Source organism: Anas acuta, chromosome 3 (genome assembly GCF_963932015.1).
Source record: "Anas acuta chromosome 3, bAnaAcu1.1, whole genome shotgun sequence".
In the NCBI taxonomy this organism is placed as follows: Eukaryota; Metazoa; Chordata; class Aves; order Anseriformes; family Anatidae; genus Anas; species Anas acuta.
Genome location: NC_088981.1, coordinates 71,424,945 through 71,445,999, shown reverse-complemented (window position 1 = coordinate 71,445,999; position 21,055 = coordinate 71,424,945). Strand labels below are relative to the sequence as shown.

General features: G+C 44.1%; 2 protein-coding genes across 2 annotated transcripts in view; one reads left to right on the top strand and one right to left on the bottom strand.

The window, feature by feature from the left end:
- NR2E1 (nuclear receptor subfamily 2 group E member 1) overlaps positions 1 to 1,998 on the top strand; it is a 28,455-nt gene extending 26,457 nt beyond the window's left edge. Inside the window, 2 exon segments of the mRNA XM_068675094.1 lie at positions 146 to 251; positions 1,836 to 1,998. Coding sequence (XP_068531195.1) covers positions 146 to 251; positions 1,836 to 1,998 — 269 coding nt within the window.
- Positions 1,999 to 4,829: 2,831 nt separating this feature from the next.
- On the bottom strand, positions 4,830 to 20,321 carry SNX3 (sorting nexin 3). Its single transcript, XM_068677766.1, has 4 exons — positions 20,069 to 20,321; positions 10,761 to 10,856; positions 9,946 to 10,070; positions 4,830 to 6,540 (listed from the first exon to the last, which is right to left on the bottom strand). The coding sequence occupies exons 1-4, from the start codon at positions 20,228 to 20,230 to the stop codon at positions 6,435 to 6,437; spliced, it is 489 nt and encodes a 162-aa protein (XP_068533867.1). The 5' UTR covers positions 20,231 to 20,321; the 3' UTR covers positions 4,830 to 6,434.
- Between the last annotated feature and the right edge of the window lie 734 nt (positions 20,322 to 21,055).

The following is a 21,055-nucleotide window of genomic DNA, read 5'->3' as shown; positions in this document are numbered from 1 at the left end:
GCATTAAATCCCAGTAGTCAGTGCTGTATTTTGAAAGGCTGACAATGGAGTGCTGGGGGACTAATGGGAACGCTTAGCCCTCACAGATAGCATCAGCTGAACTGTTTTGACCCACGCTGAACTAAGTAACTGATCTGCTTTCCAGTGCCGACACACAGTGGCTCTGAGCTGAGGAGCTTCCGAAACGCTGCCGCGATAGCCGCCCTCCAAGACGAAGCCCAGCTCACCCTGAACAGCTACATTCACACCAGGTAGGTGAGCAGCGCCTCCTTCAAGCCTTTCCTGCAGGTGTAGGGGCCAAATCCTGCTCTGGCTGTAGCAAAAGTGACATTTCCACTGACTGCCGTGGGGACCAGGCTTTTACAGCCAGTACAAATTGACTGCCAGCCTGCTGGGATTTGGCATTTCCCGATGAAATGAGGAAGATGGGGTTTATTCAGACAAATGGAAAATGGTAAAAGGAGATATCTCCCCTTGCGAAGTGATAGTGCTGTGGAGCATTTTGCATTTCAGAAGGCCAGGTTTTCTCTACATTTTATTCTATTAAACAATGCCAATAGTGACACTCAACATCTCACCCCGCAGCACTGTAAGTGCTTTTCACCCAAGATCTCCAATACAGTTAGTTCCCCATGTCATTTCCCCCATTTTGTAGACGAATTGAGACACGAGGAAGCTACATGGCTCTTCTGAGATGCTATCCTAAATCTGTGCTCGGGCTGAAATGAAAAACCCGCAACTTGTGAATCCCATTTTGGTGACAGAGCAGGGTGATGAGAATCATTGCTTTGGGAAGAAAAGATGACCTGTCCCATCCAGTACAAGAGTCCCATGGGGTACAGGACTGTTAAAACCTGCTGTAAAAGTTGTAGCTGACATGCCACGAAGTATATGGAGGTAAACTCAGGAATGGGTGAAATGTACTGTGCGAAATGCAAATCCACGCTCTGTAACAGCTGGCTGAGAACAGGTGAGCAGCCTCCTGCTATGGACCATTTTGGAGTCGGGGGACGGAGGAGAGGCCAGAAGAATGCACCTAACACCTCCTGCACCAGCTGCTCGGGTGGTTCAGGACTGGGGAGAGCAGAATTTACTGTCCTGCCAGTGTGACAGCAGTATCAGCCTCCTGACCTCGGTGGAGTCACTCTCAGTAGGACGCAAGAGAGGGCCAACGTGGGGAGCAGGATGTTTCTCCGTGACCTACTCCTTCTTTTAGGGAGACCACTGAAACTCAGGGCTTGAGAATCACACCGACGTAAAGTCAGTGTAAGCACAACTAGGCTCCATAGCCCGTGTCGTGTTGGTTTCAAAAGCTGGGAGAAAGGATGGAAAAGCTTATTACGCAAATACATTACCTGGGGACAAAACACAGCTTCTTTAATCAAAAATTTTCTTTCTAAATGTCAATTGTTATTAAACGTGTAAGGCAACCAGAAGGAGGCAAAATGATTACCATGACAATCCAGCTAGGTCTAAATTGCACTTTAAATGACAGGGTATTTATTATAGGTCAAGCTCTTCCCTGAACTGCATCAAGAACATAGTTGTTGTCTGAGAGACAAACCAGAGCAGATCCTGCCTCTGTATTGCTCCTGCTCTGAGGGGATAAACAAAGGAGCTAATCAAAACTCAGAGACCTTGGTCTATATTCTGCTAACCTCCATTAGGAGAGTTTGCCTTGGGGTCAACCTTCTGGCTCATGTGAGTACAAAACAGGATTTTAGCACAGGTAGCGCCCATCTGTGCAATTTTTCTACGAAGTGAAAGATTTTCTTTGGAAAAACATCTAGAAACTTCAATAACACTTTTTTTTTTTTCCTCTCTCCGTTTCCCAGGTACCCCACACAACCCTGTCGTTTTGGAAAACTTTTATTGCTTTTACCAGCTTTACGTTCGATTAGTCCATCTACAATAGAAGAAGTGTTTTTCAAAAAGACCATTGGGAATGTACCAATTACAAGACTGCTTTCAGATATGTACAAATCCAGTGACATATAAATTACCTTAAAGCAAACCATCAGGACGGACAGTTTGAGAAGAACTTTTATCTATGGAGAATAAGCCTCAACTAACAAAACCTACAGGAAGCATAAGCCTGGGAATGTTTAGCCTTTAAACTCATTGACAAAAAATACCCCAGTAGATATGATTCTGCTGCTCTGAACAGAGCGATTTAGATCATGGAGAGAAAGCTTTGTTCTGCAGAAAAAGTGAAAGTGGTTGGAATTTGGCTGCTTTTCCTGTTAGTACAGGATGGAGGCAATTCAGATGCCAGTCATAGTTAACAAAGACTCCGCTATTCTCTCATTTAACTGGCAGATCCGAGACAAAATGTGAAAGAAGGTACTTTAGTTTGTTCGGTATTTGGAACTGGGTGACCAAGCTTGGCTTCTGTTGTGACGCGAGATGCAGTGGCCTTCAGAACTGTTTTAAAAGTAGCCTATGTTGGTAAAATGATTTAATACGGTAGGCAACATTTAAGACCAGGTTACCAAAACATTGCTTCTGCTCTAATACATCATGAAGTGGCCTTCAGAACTGATTAAAAAGTAGCTTATGACGGCAGTTCCATTCTTCCTGCAAAACGGGCTGGTGATCCCTGACGCAGCGTCACCAGACGTCGTTTGGTTAACATCTCAAGACAGAAGAGCTTTACACACCTCCTCCCCGACCTTCCCTTCTTCTTCTTACACACACAAGCACCCACCCAAACACGCCCCCGAAAAAAAAGTCCGAGTCAAGAAAGGAAGACTAAAACAGCAAAACCAAATCCAATGGAGATGACCGCTTCAGTGACCTGCTGGCTGTCCCGTTGGCACAGTGCTGAAACCAAAGGCAACGGTGGCCAAACTCTTTGTCAATGAGATGTGCAGAGAAGTGAAATGACTCTAAAGAAATCAACGGAAGGGATTTTATTTCAAAGAAATAAAGGTGGCTGACTGATACGATGCTAACAATTTCCCAAAGTCTCCAATGCCTTCTTAGAAAACTCCAGGTTCTAATTTTGAAGCCTTGTTCGCCTACACCCTCTCACACACAAAAACATTATAAGCTGCTTATTTGATGTATGAAACATGTAGGAAAAAACGTTTAAAGATAGCTGCTGTACTTTTCAAAAATTGATTTGTTATTAGAAACTAGCACTGAGAAAAATCAGCACTTGGACTATCATAGAATGAGTAAAACTTTTCCTGTACAAAGTGGATTAACTGATTTGTGAAGTTAAAAAGTTGTACTCATTGTATTTACAAAGAATAAAAATATATTGAATTTAAATTACTTTCCACTGCCCTTTTAATGCTTATCCTTTTGTTTCTGGATTAGTTTCTTTGACTGCACTCTACTTACAAGGGAACAGAAATAATCTCTACTAAAATGAGTTGCCTCGGATGCTGTGGAGTATCCATCATCAGAGGTTTTAGAGAGCAGGTTAGACAAATTTTAAGGGAATAACTTAGCTACAGGTGATCCTGCCTTGGGGCAAAAGGATCTGATGTCCTACAACGTTGTTTTCTGTATTTCAAACACATTTACTGCAAGCTTTCTAACATTCTCCTTCTCAAGGAGCTGACAGAGCCTTTTCGGGGACATAATTCCAAACAGATTTGATGTCTAACCTAGCATACGTCTTCTATTTTGTTTTTTAGCATTGAGTTATTTGGATTCAGTACCTGTAGGTTGTGCATCTCATGATGGGTGATGAGTACAAAAACACTGCTTCAATTAAAAAGATTCTGAAATTTTATTGAGGTGTCCAGTTGTACTTCAAACCACAGAAAGGGGTGAGCAACTCCCCGGGCCCAGGAAGAAAAATAAAACATATTGTTCGTAAGGCAGTGAGTGAGCAAAGAGTTGAAGTTGAAGTGTCAAGTGGAAGTGTACAGCGTGTATCAGTGGCTCATTTTTTGTTGGTGTCACAGACCAGAAGTGAAATCCTAGCTCCATGGACTCCGTGCACAAAACTCCTGCTTTAGAGGTTGAAGTTTTCACCCCCTCTCTCTTCCACTTGCTCAGTCCGACAGGTCTCACGTTGCGTTCTTTCCAAATCAGCGGGACCATTAGGAGTCAGGTGAGATAAAGCACGGACTACAGGACTTTGAAACACCTTCTATGCAAACCAGCACCGAGTGCTTGCGATTGTGTTTACCAGAGGGTGTGGTGAATTTGGTCTTAAAAAGAAACCAACACTTGATGAGGAGTTCTTACTGCATTGGTAACTTACTGCTCTTTAACTGTTTTTTGCTCTGCACTCAAGAGAACTGGACAGGGCAGAAAACCAGTTGTGGCTTCCCACCCTCGTGATAATTCAGTTTCTGAGCTTTAACTCGGTTGCAAATCAGGCAGGGCAATGGGTGCGCACCCCTACCTCATCCTAGTAGGACCCAGCCCGTCTTTTAGGGATACGACAGGACACTTACTTTGATTTCAGAAACAAGTTTCTCACATAAAGTATTTGAGAAAAGAAAAAGAACACCTTGCTATGTATCTAAACCTAAATCAATAAAACTTCACACACATTTAGTCCTTCTTGTCCCTTTTCCAAGAGTAATTCAGCTTTTAAGTGGGATTCAACGAGCACAGGGAGTTTTAGAATTGATTATTTTGTATTATCAAAAACTTCCTGAAAAGCCTTTGCCCCCCTCATAGTTAACAAAGACCGTGTTGAATCTATCCCACAGCCCTACCCATGGAAGCAGGGACCAAGACTTCCACAGCCCACCTGCAACCCAGAGCTGTGCCACCGGTGTCCGCTGTATTTCCTTCCCACTCCAAAGTCCAAAAATAAGAAGACTGCACTTGGTTGTGAGCACCCAGATCACCTCTGCTGATAAATTGAGAAATGAATTGTTGTTTTATTGCAGCCACAAGATAGAACGCTCCATTGATACCACACATAATCCAGTCGGCCCACCAGTGTTTGTCAGTTCACACTTTCACATCCAGAGTTCCATACAAATGACATAGGGGAAGTTTAAAACGAGATTAATGCTCTTATTTAAAGGAAACGAGTAACTTTGCAAGTTGGTAGCATGTTGTCTACACAGTGATAGGAAGGAATAGATATATATATAAGAGGACAAAGCAGTATCAGAGCCAAGCCTAAGCCAACATGCAGTGAAGTTGCTGAGAACATGCACTGTTATGAAGAGCACAGCACACTGGATCAGATTGCTGTTAGTGTTTCTCAACTGGGAGCTCCCTCATCAAATTTTGGATCACTGAAAAAAGCTTCTCTAGCTACACAAACATCTAGGGAGAAGGAATACTTCAGCAACACTGCTCGTGAACATTAGTTCAGGAGTCCTCAGCCTGCATTGGACCTGTGGCCATACAAGCACAACGCTACAGCCTCCCCTTAATGTCCAGGGAAGTCATCTGTGATTACAGCTTATAGCAGGCTTGCATGACTTCATATCCTCAACGACATTTATACTACTTTAATGTTCAGCTAGAGGACTTCTAATTTATTACAGAACATTGGCAGCATTCCTTTCTCCATAAGATGATATAATTCTCTTATAATAATTGAAGCTAGATTGAGGCTTCTCATACCAAGTAGAGGGCTACCCTTCTCCCAACTTATTGAAGCCACATAGCTGTTGACTGCCAACCACGTACATATGGGGTTGCAGCTCTGGGTCCACAACACCAGAGCAATCTTTAATATCTTTATTTGTTGAATAACACTGTCAGTGAGTGCCAGCATCAAACAGCATTTAGTGATGGCTGTTAGTGGCAGAACTACATTGCAGAAGAGCAGCACGGCACTGCTGAAACACCAGTTGACTTAGTTTAGGCAAGTCCCTGTTCCTCAGAAATCATTAGATACCCCACACTTAAGGTCAGGAGTGACAAACATGTGAAGTGCATTTTCACTTTTATTTCAAAACTTTAGACAAGTTATTTTAGTATATAAATTTGATTTTTTGTTTCCTTACAGAATATAAAGATAATTCCCTCATTGCTTCGGTATAAAGTGTTTTACAAGCTTGAAGACAATTGCATAAGTGTCTCTCACACAGGGTATCAGAAAGAAAGCAGTCTCTACAGAAGTTCAGACAGATGACTACCTCAGAAAGCATAGCAGTTTAGTCATATACAAGTGACCACGTGACACTACAACTGTGCAAGTTCAAGTAAGGCCAAGTCAGTAAACATTGTTAAATCATTGCAAATAAGAGTGGAAAGGTCTGAGAGATGCTGCAAGGGGTGGATGGTCTCATAGTATAATACTCTTAAATCAAGGGTTCAGAGGGATTTAGCTAAAATACAAGTGAATTCTTTAATGCTATAAAGTATATGCAAAGACCAAGCAGTGCACGGATGTTAGTGGAGACTTCGTGTCTGGTTATCCTCTGCATGCTAAGACAAACTATAACCTTTTAAAACCAAGCATAAGAACCACTAATGTTTGGAAGGATTCTTTCAAGAGCTCAAGTATGTCTTATTTTGGATGGTGTGTAGTTTTTGTCTATTACTTCATCTTGTAAGAACATGTGCAGACAGCGCTCATTCTGTGCCAGTGGATGGCCCGCAACCCTAGAGGGGGAGACAAAAAAAAAGTGTTAGTGTTAACAAGTTGAGTCTGCTTGCAGCTTGCCAGCGGAGCAAGGTTTTTATACCAATAACCTATGGGTCTGCACCTAGGCAGTGATCCACTTCCAGTTTACTGTTGGTGACTAGAATGATGTCTGGCAGAAAGACTCGACGTTCTCCCCTGTGTTAAATCAGTCCATAAGAACTCTGAATCGCTTCTGATCACAAATGAATCTGTTAGCTGCAGTTGAGGGGGCTATCAAAGCAATCATCCTAGCATTAGGAAATCTAGAGTTAAGCCAAGGCAATTTTATTGGCCTTCATGCCTTTGACACAGAACACCTCTCTAAAGGCAGCTTAACCCACCAATTCTCGGTCTAGTTCAGTTTTGTTAGCCCAAGCAGAGTGAAGGAGTTATTCCACCAGGGGGTGTGAAGGTCTTGTGAAGGCCCTGACATGATTTAAAAGTGACTTATCACGGTGTTACTATTCCCAACATGCACAAGCAGCATCGATGATCAACTGAAGGGTACTAGATATGACTATTCTGTTAATAGATGATGCCTTTAGATATGAAACATGGGGGAAAGCAAGCTTGTCTGCTCCAGAAGAGAACAGCACCTCTACCACAGATTTATTTTTGTTCCAGACAGACTACACTGAGCCACTATCTTTTATCAGTAAAGGAGCGTAAACTGAATTAGATGTTCCCAAGCTTGGAAGAAAACCACAAGGTTTAGCATTTAACCCCTTAAGATACCTCATAGCCCTCTGTGTATACAAGAATTGAAGAGAACCAGAATCCCAGGAAGCTGATCACTTATAGATATGCAAACCCAGAAGTGATCTGTAAAGAGCTGCATCAGTTCAGTTAATACAGGCCTCTCCCTTTAAAGGGAGAAAGTCCCCCAATATACCACCACCCCTTTCCTCCCCAGGACAGCCTTTATCAACCTTATGACTTCTAAACCTGCCAGAACACATCTGCTCTAAGAGGAAGCTTAGGAGTAAGTGTAACACAGAGCCAACTCCAGGGGCTCAGTATCAGTACTTTCAAGCACTTCTGTGCATCTCCTCCATATCTCCATCTATTAGCGCTTACCTCACCCTAGGAGGATCAACTTGTCACCACTTGTCACTGAGGGCATCCTTTACCGAGGAAGCATAGCTCTCCTACTCAGCCCTGACGAAGTATTTCAAGCACAGTCATAAATCCTATCAACCTTGATAGGTTCAAGTAAATGAGCAGCAGTCTAAAAACATCAGTTCACAAGACAGCCTGGAGTAGGCAGTTTGAATTTTTTACTCCCACTCCGCTCCACTTGCTTTCCTTGTAGTACAAGACAGACAGGACAAGAAAAGGCAGCAGCGGATTTCCTTTCCCTGTTCAGAAAGCTTGCAAATCGGTGGCTGAATTGCTCCACTAGATCTGATCTCAGATCCAGCTCTTGGTTTCACATGAGTACCTCATTTTGGATCGGCTTCTCCTCAGTATTCTTCACTAAGGTGACCACACTTCCTAAGTTCTCATGTATCCCTACATCAGGTTCAGGCAGACTTTTTTTGGCATAGCCTCCCCTGCAAATGGCACTGTAATATTAACAGTCTTGGCCAGCAGGCTGGCCCGAGAGAGCTGACAAGTAAGCTGCACTGCTGTGATTTAGTTGCCTAGATGCTACATCTAGAGGGACAATGTCTCAACAAGCATTCCGAAGCATCCTCATCTCAGCATTCCTGAATATTGAGAACTGGCATTGGTGCACCAGGATCTTCTCTGGATAGTGGTATCAGTTATCTGAAGGACTTTCCTCTAGCTCTGAATGAAGACCAGCTTTGAGAATGCAGCACTGAATACTCTAGTGAGTGTTTTGTATAATGCAAGCTCACTAATACCCATAGTACTTGGTATAAGCTTTAAAACTACATGGTTAAAACTTGAATTGGTAATATTTGCTCAGGTAGCCCATGCCATTAGAATAAACTGATGAGCTTGTACAGCTGAGATCTGCCTGAAGAGTCCCGGTCCAGATGTACTCAGGTCTGCCACATCGGTAACTACATTAACAGCCTACTTCTGTCTTTCAAAGGAGACAAAGTTGACCAAGAAGTTTCACACTGTCACAAGATCAGTGTATTACTTGCTCTAAGACTCAAGCTGATACCAGCAAATTCATCACTTCATTTCCATTAGCAGTACTGAGATGTTTTTCAGATGCTCCTGTTGCTGATATTTTCAGTATTAGCTGCTTTGGAATGTAAACATCCTTCCTCCCGTACATATTGCTGGACTCAGTGCCAGTAAGTACATTTCCTGCAAACTGTACAGTCCCAAGCCTGCATGGATATAGAGTTGTATTTTACAGTAATGACTGTCTTAGTCATACAGCCTTCAAAACACACCGCATCTTACTACAAAAGCATATCTGCATTAATGTGTTGTAGAACTTGATGCACTGGGAATTCATTCCACCTGTCTTGAAAATGCTTCAGTTACCCTATTTGATCTGCTCAGAAGCATTAACAATACCTTTAGAACTGAACTAGCAAGGAGCTATGTGAAGATTTAATAATATAACCACACTTGTGCTTACTTGCACTAGTTTTCTGTGAACTCATCACTCCCCAACCCACAGGCCTGAACTGACTAACCATAACTGGCTATAACCAACTATAAATGATGGAGTTCTGGCTCATCCTCTGTCATGGGAAAAGTCCAGAATCCAGTTGGTATAAACAGTGTTGGCTCTGGAGGCTAGAGGAACTACGTAGTGACAGCATTGCTTCTAACCCTCTGTTTGGATCCACTTTGTGAGATGAAAATAGCTGCTTGGGGCACTTATTTGGAGAGTGGTTAGTAGTGTCAGGTGGCAGAGCAAGAAACAAATCTTTGTTACTATTACGTCTGCTCACCTTCTGCAAGTCAATGACAAAGCCCAAAGTGTCTGTGACAAACTACACACACGCATACCTCAAGTAGTGTTTCTACATCTTCGGAACGATTCTTATGATGATTACAGAAAATGTGCATCATTATACAACCTGATAATACCTCGCATCTGCAATCAAAGTAAACTGCTGCACGCCCATTGTAAGCTTCATTGTTCACCCAGTGGAGGATACCTTTTCAGAAGTGAGAAGTAGAACTATTTTGAATGCTATAATTTTAGTAGTAATTTGCATAAATTAACTACAACACTAACATTCATTTCAGCTGTTCAGGTAAGCATTAAGATATCCAAACCAAACACGGGATGAGCAATGTTAAGTGTGTCCTATTGTGGGATTATGTTAAAGTTCCATTGTTCTGAACCTAGTGCAGCTACCATAGCTGGAGGCTTGGCAGCTCTAATTCCATTTTACAGAGCTCTGTTCTGGGTTTGTCTCCACATAACCAGACCCAATACTTACTTGTTTATGAATTGCTCAAGAGCCTGTTTCCTTTCCTCTATAAAGGAATCGTCAAATATGCCATCATCTCCTCGGAAGGGGAGCTGACGAAGAAGAGCTTTCCCTGGTAGAGGTGGTACCACAACCTGAAACATTTAGAAAAGCATCCTTAAGTGCAGCCTGAAAGCAAGCTTATACAATTCCTGTGGCATATCTTCCTCTTAGAGGATCCAACTCATCATTCAGATCCCTAGTGAAGTAAGAAAACTTGACCAGATAAGAACAGTATCTGCCCACACTGGTAAACTGAATTCATAGGATGGCTTAGGTTAGAAGGGATCTTCTCTGGGCAACCTGTTCTAGCGCCTCACCACCCTCTAAGCGAACAATTTCTTAACATCTAATTTAATCTCCCCTCTTTTAGTTTAAAACCATTCCCCCTTGTCCTGTCATTGTCCATCCAAGCAGAAGCTGCTCTGCATCTTTTGCATAAGCCCTCTTAAAGAGTTGGAAAGCTGCAGTGAGGTCCCCCTGGAGCCTTTTCTTCAGGCTGAACATCCTCAGCTCTCAGCTTTTCTTCATAGAAGAGGTACTCCAACCAGGTGCTCTGGAATTCAAGTTGTTCAACTCTGAATTAACTCAAAACCATTAAACAGCCTCTAGCACTGTATATTTAAGGCTTGCTGAAAGGCTGACACTATTTTAACTCTGAAGTTTTTCAACTGCAACAGCTGCTTGGTATGATACATATGCTTTGTAACATACAAATAACATTTCAGTATCAGTACTGCTTGCATGTCTATACAAAGACTTCATCTACCTTTCAGTTTACCCACCTTGCTTTCTCTTTCTAGTTCATTCCTTAGCCATTCAAAGTCGCTGTACCTTCTTCTGACTGTAGATTCTTTCAATTTGAAGATAGGGAGATTTGTCTGAAATCAAAACATAACCAACTGATTAGATGAGAAAACTTGGGACAGTTTCTCGGAGCAAGAAACAAGACATTATGTTACAACTTAACCCCACTTCAGCAACAACACAACGGAATTGAGAATCGCTTGATGCAGGAATACTGATAAACCCTGTGTAAATAAGCTGGGTCTCAAACTGCTTAACCGTGAGCCTTTCATCTGCACAGTATTCTGGTAACTTGCACATCATGAGTAGACATGGAGAGAGCCCTCCTCTGATGATATTCCTGGAAAGGAAAGCTCCAAGACCTCAAAAACATTTATATTTCAGATAGTGATGGCAAACTGGCTAGAGTATTACAAAAAAAAAGTTTATGCAGTATTTGTGACCTAGTAAGAGCAAGACCAGGGGTCCATAAGTGCCATATATAACCAGCAGTAACAGAGTAAAGCTTACTGTCTTGTTCATCTTTACTAACTTTGTCTTGTACTCTTTGAAGGGAGACTTTCTAGGAGCACCCTGACATTCACATTGGACTACCATTATACAAAGTTCTGTTGGCAGAAGCACAGTAGTTATTCTCAGCTAGATTTTTTTTTTTTTATGAAGTTGTGAGCCATCCCACTCAGCTTCTGGACCCAGTTTGAGTGAATATCCTGGAATTATATCATTTGTAGGCTGCTGTGCTTAAGCTATCAAGTGACGGTTTTGGCTGCTCAAGATGGGTTCGATTGCCAAGTCACTTCCCTGCACTAGCAGGCCTGTGACTATAGGCCATTGTATTCCTGCCTGTCAATAACATGCTTTTGGCTGTCACAGTTCAAAAATACTTGCAAGGTTAGCCGGGTGCTTGCACATCGTACTATTTAGCCCACGGTTTACAGGGGAAGCATAAAACTATTTTGTTATGAGATCTCATATATTGCTAAATGTTTAAAAGTATTTGGGTTCTCCTTGCCACGTAAACACTGCTCATTGTACGAGTGACTCATAATAAAATTGCACTTAGGACTATTATGTCAGAAGTAAGGCTTTATAAACACTCATCTTGAGGATAAGCATACTCTACTCAAGAGTGAATAGGGCTAGGTCTCCAGGAGTGCATGAAGGAGATTCCCAGAAGTGAAGCAGTGGATTATTTTTCTCCAATTTCAGCTGTTGGCTTTTTCACCAAAAGTTCAGCCTTCCACATTACAACATCTACTCTTTGTCAGCGTCTCAGACAAAGTCCTTCACAATATTTAACACGCAGGCTCTCACCTGCGGGAAATATTCCCTTCTCCTCTCGAGTTACTTACAAGAGGGATTACAACTGAATAAAAGCAGATAAAGAGCACCAGTTCCCAGGTCTTCGGGAACTCTTTTCATGCTTCTGGGCATGAGGTCCACAAAGTTAATCTCTAAACAACCTAGCAGGCTTACAGGTACAATGTGGGGGTAGAAGTGCCAATGGAGCTCATTTTACCTTCTGCATTCCCTTTTGAACTTTCGACATGCTAGGCCAGCAAGGAGAAAAGGATGGTTAAGGGACTTGTTTTCCCTCTAAGGTTAAAAAAAAAAAAAAAAAGAAAAGCTTCTCCAGTTTTGATCATTTGTCCTTTGGTCTGGATACGAGTTCAGAAGTTATCTGTTGGGATCGATTTCTTAACCCCATGTTCCTTAAAGCTCAAATTGCAGCAGCTCTCTTTCCTCTAGGAGTTAGTACTGATACAGCAGCGCCCTTCAGGTATGCAGCTCTTAGTGGAGTTGTTCTATATTGCTTAGCAGGATTATCTGTTTACATTTTAAGTACCTATTTTTAACTCAGGATACAGCCACACCTGAAATTACTGTACGTCCCTTGTCCACTGCAAGATAATTACCCTGCTTGAGAAGACTTTCTTTGGTGAGGAAGGGTTTCTGCATGCCCTACCTCTATTTACCACACAGATTTCCAATAAACAAGCCAGACAGCAGCTGAAGCATGCTGAATTTTGTAGAAGACAGCACTGAGATGCCACCAGAAACTCCCAATTCCTGCTGTGGTGTCAGCATCAGGACCACGCAGCACCTTTACAGCTCTGGGTTGAGTTATTCTTGTTTAGTCACCGAGGAGCCAGTGGCTATTCTGAACACGGTGTTAGCTCTGGGTTTGCCTGCTGGAACAGAGATGCCCATGAGGCACAAAATTTCAGGCGAGTCTCATTTTTTACACACCTTCCCTCATGCTCATTCAGCATTATCCTCAATTTTCTGGCCTGCTGATCTGCAAGCCCGTCATGAAGCTCATGATCCTGCTTGGCACAGCCCCGGATCAGAGTTCATTCAGCATAATCACTGTAGCAATTATGACTTCCACAGCGTAATAATTAATCTCCTTTTAATCAAAAACATTGTCGACGACTTCCTAGTCTGAAGTCACGCCTCTTAGCTTGAATGCAAGTCCTAAATCGGAAAGGACTGTGTGTTACCTGAGGTGTTAGACGGGCAGGTCACTGGTCAGGACTAACCAAGATGACTTTAACTTACCTAGTTAAAGAACCAAAGATGACACCCCAACCCCTAAGTCACTCCTGCGTTTACCCACTCAGATGCCAAGCAAGTTTCAAGAATCAAGTCATTTGGCTAGCATTTAAACCAGTAGCAGGAAGCAGTAGCTGCCTCCAAAGAGATTTTAGGGCAAAACCTACATTTACGTTACTGTAACATTCAAACTACAAGCCCAACTCCAAAGCTCAGGAGGTTCCCAATTCGCCTCAGAAACAGATGACAGTTCAAGACAGCAGCTTGGTTGACCACAGATCACCCCAACAACTCCCAAAACTCCCCAGCTGCAGCCATCCAGGTCAGGTGGAGGCAAATTTGCTTAATTTCCTCATCTGCCAATGCACCGCTAAGCAGCAGCACCGCATTGCCCGTGTCTCCCACTTTTAAGAGACTGAGAATAAAGCTGCGCTGTTGCCATAGCACCTACTTTGATGTTGTCTTTTCAAGTAGGTTGTGGTAGCCTTGATACAACTCTATTTCCATTAAAATAGAGTGAAAGAAAGCACTCAGCTCACTTCTGATAGGAGTTTGCGGCCTTGACTCTCAGAAGCTAGATTCCAGCTTCTTACCACCTCTCCATACGAGCTGCAATCTTTGTCGAGGGACTGCACCCTTTGCTTACATTTACAGCCTGCCAGTGGGAGCTCCGGGGCCCTACAGCAAGGAGCATTCAGTGAGGAGAAAAAGATATTATGGTTTTCCTCACGCAAGAGCCTGCTGTCCTCTGGTACAGCAAAACAACTCTCCAGCAGCCCACTGTTATTGCAGACACCTTGCCCGTGGTTCGTTTCCTTCCAGACTTGGAATAAGCAGCTACCTCCTCACTTCCTAGAATTATATAAAGCAAAAACAAAAGCGAGCGTGCTCCAGGCTTCAGTCAGTACAAGTTTAGGTTTCTGCTGTGTACTTCAAATGGAATATATAAGGTTTTTAATGTGTTTTCTAAAAATCAGTTGTTTGATCAAAATTTCTACAACCTTCCCTTATTTCCACTTGGAGTCCAGGTCTACTGTAGGTACCCTGAATGCAGGAAAAAAAAAAAAAAAAAAAAGTAAGATACTGAAAGAAACCTGACCATATTTATGAGCTCAGATTTTAAGAACAATGCTGACTTAAGCTGTATCAAGCTCCGCAGAGCTTCTCACTCCACAGCACTGAGACACAGACCTAGGATGGCTTCCAACCTGAAGGCTAAAACAGTAAAATCCTAAAAGTAATGCAACCAGGTAATTGCAAGAAGTAATTGCAAAGCTGGTTCTGGACAACTGAACTACAGCGTGCCCCAGTCAAAAGGCTCAAGGCAGGATAAGCCCTAAGATTAGATGAGAAAAACAGGTTGCTTAGTGATTTCTTATTCTGGAGGTTGCATGCTCAGAAGCCAAGGCTATAAACAGCAGCCCACTTTAAAACAAACTAATTCAGGCAAAGGCTTGTACACCAGCCAGCCAGAATTAGCAAATCCAGGTAGTTATTTCAGGGTTTGCAAGCCTCCTCTGAAATATCAAGCATTCCTTTTATTCCTTTTGACAGTCCCTTTACTTTTACACAATTGCCAAGTAAAACCGCCCTATGCTCGGGTTTGGCCTACTGTAAGGCCAAGTGATTTATTTCTCAGTGAGAATGACTGAATATTCAGTTGTTTTAGCACCATTAACTCACAACTATCAATTATGGCCAAACGGGAAAGAAAAAAGCACAGTGAATTGGTGCTCTTGATGGTTTTTATTACAGAAGTTTAAGTGCTTTGTGAGCTACAGACTGTCTAGTCTGATTATGTAAATGTAGAGATACAAGAAACAGATAATAGACCTCCTCCCATACCTGTTACCAGGAGATTTTTTTGGCTACTTAAGTAATACTCACATTTTTTTGGCTCCAGAAGGAATACTCACATCCTTAAGTGTCCACCTAACAGCTACAGAAAAGCTCCTGCTCAGTAATTTATCACCCTTAGGGGGTGCTGCAATTTAGGCCCATGCAAAGACTCCCTGAAACTTTATTTGCAGACACAAGTGGCTGAAAACCACAACATCCAGCTTCATTTTCCCTGAATTTCAGAGCAAAGCCGCTATGCATTTATGGTTCTACTTTCAAGATTGGTCATGAAGCCAACAAGCTGCTGCTGTGAGCGTCAGATCCTCCCATGATAAGAGTTGTGAGCTGGGTTCTCAAGAAAAAGTCACTGGAAGTACTTGCTCATGGGGCTGTCCTGTTTGTAATATTTGTTTTTATAAGAAATATTGCCTGGATTTCCAACAAATAATGTCAAGACCAGAAGATTAGGGCTTCTCCATCCTTCTCTCATCAGAAAGTTGCAGCAGCAACTTCAGACCGAGTGCTGTAGCTTCACGTGGCGTTGGGATTAGGTACTTGCTGAAACAGCTTTCAGCAGAACAACAGGCACTGCAGTACCAAGTGGAAAAAAAAACTTCCAGGAAAGTACTTTCTCTACAGTTCAAAGCTCATAAGTCTGCTCTGTATTATTTATTTCGCCAGATGAAAAACAGGAGACCCCTGACTGCTCTAAAGTTCAAGCTGACACTTTTTTGGCAAGCCAGCTAAAAATAAAGATGTATCAAAAAAAAAGCCCTCTGGCATCACATGCCTACCTGGATCACAGCCATTTGTCCCACAAAGATCAGCCATTGTTGTGTTTGATTTGGGCTGTTCAGCACTGCACCAGAGTGCACTCTTAATACATGACAATCAAGGCCTGCATTATACCAGCAGAAAGAAAAAGGAGCCCGAGTCACCCGTTAAACTAATATACTAATAAGAAGTGCTATTCACAGACTTGGTTATTTTATTTACACAGTAACAGACATCAACACCAAGCTGGTTCAGTACCTTCAGACTAGGTTCCCGAGTCTGGTTTAAACAAGAAAACCTGTACAGAAAAATCAGCCACTCAGAGCTAATAGATGGAATAGAGTTGTGGATCTACTTGCCCTGCTTTAGGAGTTTGTTTCATCCAAGAGGTGCCAGTTCTTGCTCTCCCTAGTTAGCATCCTGGGAATCTGCAAGCCTGTCAGATACCGTTCTGAACTAAGGGAGCAGTTTGTTTGCACAGATGCAGTACCTGCAGAACAGAAAGTCACCTGAACCGCTGCATCTTTGTTCTTTGAAGAGGACTCTGAACAGCCACAAGCACCCAGAGTAGTGCACTAAGAGAATAATTAGCTGCAGTCAGAACAGCCTTGCGGTGTGATGCAAGATCTGCAGCACTACAGAGGATTCCTGCTGATGGTGCATCCCTCGCCATAGCCACCCTGAGTCAGGGTTTAGTCATTACTCTGCCACAAGCTCCACAGACTGCAAAACTCAACAACGCCGAAGTGAACTGTGTGCACCATCAGGGGATTCTCCTCCTGGCAGGAGAAGTTTACAACTTTAACCCCTGCTGAAGACAAGGGCAGAAAGTTTGTTACTGCTCCAGGACAAAGCATGACAGAGACACACTCACCAGCTCAAGAGCACCAGGCATAAGACAAGTGCTTTCTGAGCCAGTTATACTCGAAGCTCATTAAGCATCTTGCTCTGGATTGATTTGATCACAGAGCTACTATCAGTACGCTGAAATGCAAATGCTGTATGGAGCAGCTAGGTCCTGAAAAAAAAGAGAGGAGAACAGGCTTTTAAAAGTAGCTGAAGTTTAGCAGGACTTTGATTGACTTCCCCAATCCTTTGAGCCCGATACTATTCTTAACGCTGCGTGCACTGCACAGCCTGCGCTCACTTCCTTCCCCACATCAGGCCCCCAGAGCCACGTACCCTGCAGGTCCCCAAAAAGCCTTTCTGCAGAGCGTACAGGAGAGCCGACCGCTGCCTCACAGAGCATGGGTTCCACCCAAAAAACGCACTGCACGTCTGGAAGCACAACAGCAAGGCGTTAGGTTTCGACACAAGACAAGCCACTGAACTGTGTAACCCCACGAAGCTGAGGTGTGCCCTTGGTGCTGAGTTTAAGCACACTGATTAGAGGCGATTCGATAGCAGTGATCAGAATGAAGGAATCAAAAGGCTTTTTATTTGACCTCACTTTAACCGATGGAATTCAGCTATTTGGATTAGTAGCTCTTCTAGATGCTTTATTTTAGTGCTGTCAGCTTGAGTGTTAGCGACTTCTCTACAAGTTCTCACCAATCATAAATGGATAAATTTAACAAATGGAGAAAGCCCCTAGGTAATCTCTCTGCTTTGCCAACACTCACCAGTGTCCTCATCTCCTGTGGCACTGCTTTTACAGTGGGTGTATGGTTCTGTGGTGTCACCAATTGCTGGCCTCTACAGCTTAAGCCTTGCCTCCTTAAAGGATTTAGCAACTGAAGCTCCTGCACAGAGCCCTGCTGACCCACTTACCAGGAATATCATCGCTCTCAACTGAGGTACAGGTCTGGTAATATCTGCAGGTGTGCTCTAAGATGGCAATGTAACAGCTGCTGCTTGTTCTACTTTTGTTTCCTGGCATTCAGAAGGAAGGACTAGACTACAGTCCATAACTGTTAGTTCACGTTTTTTCCTTTAGAGGTAAGGGCAGGGAACTACTTTGCTATGTTACTTCAGCAGACAATCTGCTTTTATCAGTCTTAATCATTGCACAAGCACCACATGGTGACCATCTAGATGCCTTTAGATGACTCCTTCATTGAGTTTTGTTTGTCTAGAAGACACACTTTGAGCTTTATGCCCTAACTGCATTGTTCTCCTCTTCAGCACACCCTAAACCTTCACACAAAAGATACATTCAAATGGTGCAAGCTCACTGCTTGCCGTGAAGAACATGACCTACTCAGATTTACTATTTTAGCACCACACTTAAACAACAGGACGGTGTTTTCCATTGTTTACCAGTCCCAAACAAGACGTTTGCTTCTTACTGTCAAGCTGAAGCCACACCCAGCAGCTTTTGCTGGAGGTTTTCAATAGCTATGTGAACAAATCTTTAAAATAAATTAAAAAAAAATAAAAGAATCTGGCAAGTGACCGCCTGCGAAGTAAGCTGCCCCACTGGAGCCACTGCATAGGCATTTATTGGCAGCACACATGGGAGAGTTGTCAAAGTACAACACATTTACAATATAGCATGTGTCTTTGTGCAGGCTACTGAGAAAAACCTTTCCTCAGTACTGAAACACAGCTGACCTGCTTCTGCTGTATCATGCAGCTCAGCAGCCTACTCAAGACATTTAGGCTCCCCATTAGGCTCTCTTCAAGCCTGAGGTTGAAGAGCAGAGTGACCCAAGACCTCCAGCATGAGGCTGCTCCCCTTGTTGCCTTCCAAGCAGCTGGTAAGCTTCAGCTGCAGCCTTGCTGGAAAGCTTTTGGGAAATGTCGCAGTGCTTTACACAAGTACCTTTAGCAAGACATTAGTTATCACACATCAGTTTGAGAGTTTGCTTGCAAGCTCAGCCTTCCTAAGAGAAGTTAAACTTTGAGATGTGGACAAAGCAATAAAGATGGAATGACTTTTGAACCAAGTTCAGAAGCACCATGACACTGGTACAAGCCTAGTTGCTTCAATGCAAACTCAAATCTGTGTCTTCTGTGACAGCATTTCTGTCTCTACGTGATCTCCAGGCATGACACAAGGCTGCCCACTGGCTTTTACCTGAATTTGTCAGGAGTTGAATCTGTTTCTGTACTACCTGACGTTTTAGCGTTGACCTAAACCCAAGCTTTCCAGATACGGCACAGGTAGAGTCAATCCATCTGGTCAGATTTGTTCTGCTGCCATTACCAGCATAGCTGGGGAAGCTGGGAACACCAGCAGCTATTTTCTGTGACCACGACTAGCTGTGAAACCACAGAGATTAGTTGGTGGCTCCTGTCTTGTCACGCTTGAACAAGTAAGTTGTGCTACAAGACCTGCCTTTTAGAAGAGGCAACGCTGGAGTAACTTCAGTTCCAGCTCTTCTCCCATGCTGACATTTGCCCTTTAGACATATGGCCTGTGTTCTGCTGAGAAGCAAATAATTGACGCCAATTCAGGCAGCAAACATCATTCATGGTGTGCAGTACCTGCTCTGTAGCCTTCCAGCATACAGAAGCAAAACCCACTGCTACAGTTCGTGATACCTGCGAGCACACAGATCGTGCAGGCACTGCACACAGCGGTGCACAACTGCAAGGAGAGCCACGGTGTGCGACAGGAGGCAATGCTGCACGCAAGGCAGGCAGGGGAAGCAGTGTTTATACAGCAAGCTGATTAGGAAGAAACACAGAGGAAGGTCACGGTATCATTAACGTGTTTGTTAAGGTCACTCCTAGATCTTCACCAGGACAGCAACCCAGGATTTTCTACCCCAAACCGGACAGTCTGAGCCCACCTGCAGCCCAGAGATCTGGTTTTGTTTTCATTTCCCCTGAAGGACGTCAGTTGGAATTACTTTTTTTTTTTTTTTAAATCCCAGCAAGCTCCACTTCATTCTCAAGGACACACCAACGCTACGGCCCTTATTTTCCATCACCTCTCTGGGCTCCCGCAGCTGCAAACACCCAGACGCGTGGAAGCCCAAGGCAGCAGGGATTCAGGACACAAATACCAAGCCAAGAGCTACACCCTGCTTGCTGCTCAGCGCACAGCGAGGGTCCCAACAACAGCAGCTTGTTCACATAACACCATTTGGCTGGCTCTACCCTTAGTTTTGTGCTTTTTAACCCAGCCCAGCCCCAGCTGGGGGCTCCCACACGGACCCCCCCCCCTCACCTTGACGCGGATCTCGTAGGTGGTGAAGCGGCCGCGGCCCACCCCCACGGTCTGCGGGTTGCCCACGTCGATCTCCAGGAAGTTGCTGGGCGGCCCGTAGGCGTCGTTCAGGTTCTGCGGCTTGCTGATCAGCCGACGGGTGTCCGCGATCGTCTCGGCCATGGCCGCCCCCCCCGGCCTCCCTTTTCTTCCTCCCCCCCCCCCCTACGGCCGCCCGCCTTCTTTGCCGCCCGCCCGCCTCTCTTCTCGCCCCTGCCCGGCAACGCGCACCCACGCCGCCGCCGGCGGATGCACCCGCCGCCCGCGCGCGAGGCAGCCTGGGAGTTGTAGTCCTCGCGCCGCGCCCCCCTGTGGCTGCGCCCGCCTTCCGAACTACAAGTCCCGGCGTCCCCTGCGGCTGGCAGAGCTTAGTTTCTCGGGCCCGCCCGCGGGCTGTGGGGTTTAAGCCAAAGAGGGGGTTTTTAGGGAGATAGAACAAAAATAACGGGGAACTGTGAGGGGCAGCTCCTCGCCCGACGGCATTAGCACCGCTCCTTATGGCGGGGAGGTCTAGGGTTGGTTGGTGTATTGGTCAGGAGCGTAGCAGAGGTCAAGTGCTGGGCCTGGCCCCATTGGGGTGCTGGGGAGCTTGGGGGGGGGAGGGTGGCATCCTGAGGTAATTTGGGTTATTAATTAGCAGCGACACCTCAGTAACAAACACACAACATTTGGTTTTTTCCCCCTTGCTATCGTTGGGGTGAACAATAAAAACGAAGCCGAAAAGCTCAAGCAAATAGTGTGTTACTGTAAAGGAGACGCTGCCAAAAGAAGCGGAAAGCTCGCCTTCTTGTTTCACCTAAAGCATCGATAAACATAAATCGTGTTAACCCACTGCTAATATTTCTAAGTGACTCTGTCATCGTAGAGCCCTTCCAGATTGATTTTTGTGTATTTATGTACATACCTGATAACCGTGCCCCTACCCCTCCAATAAATAAATATATATAT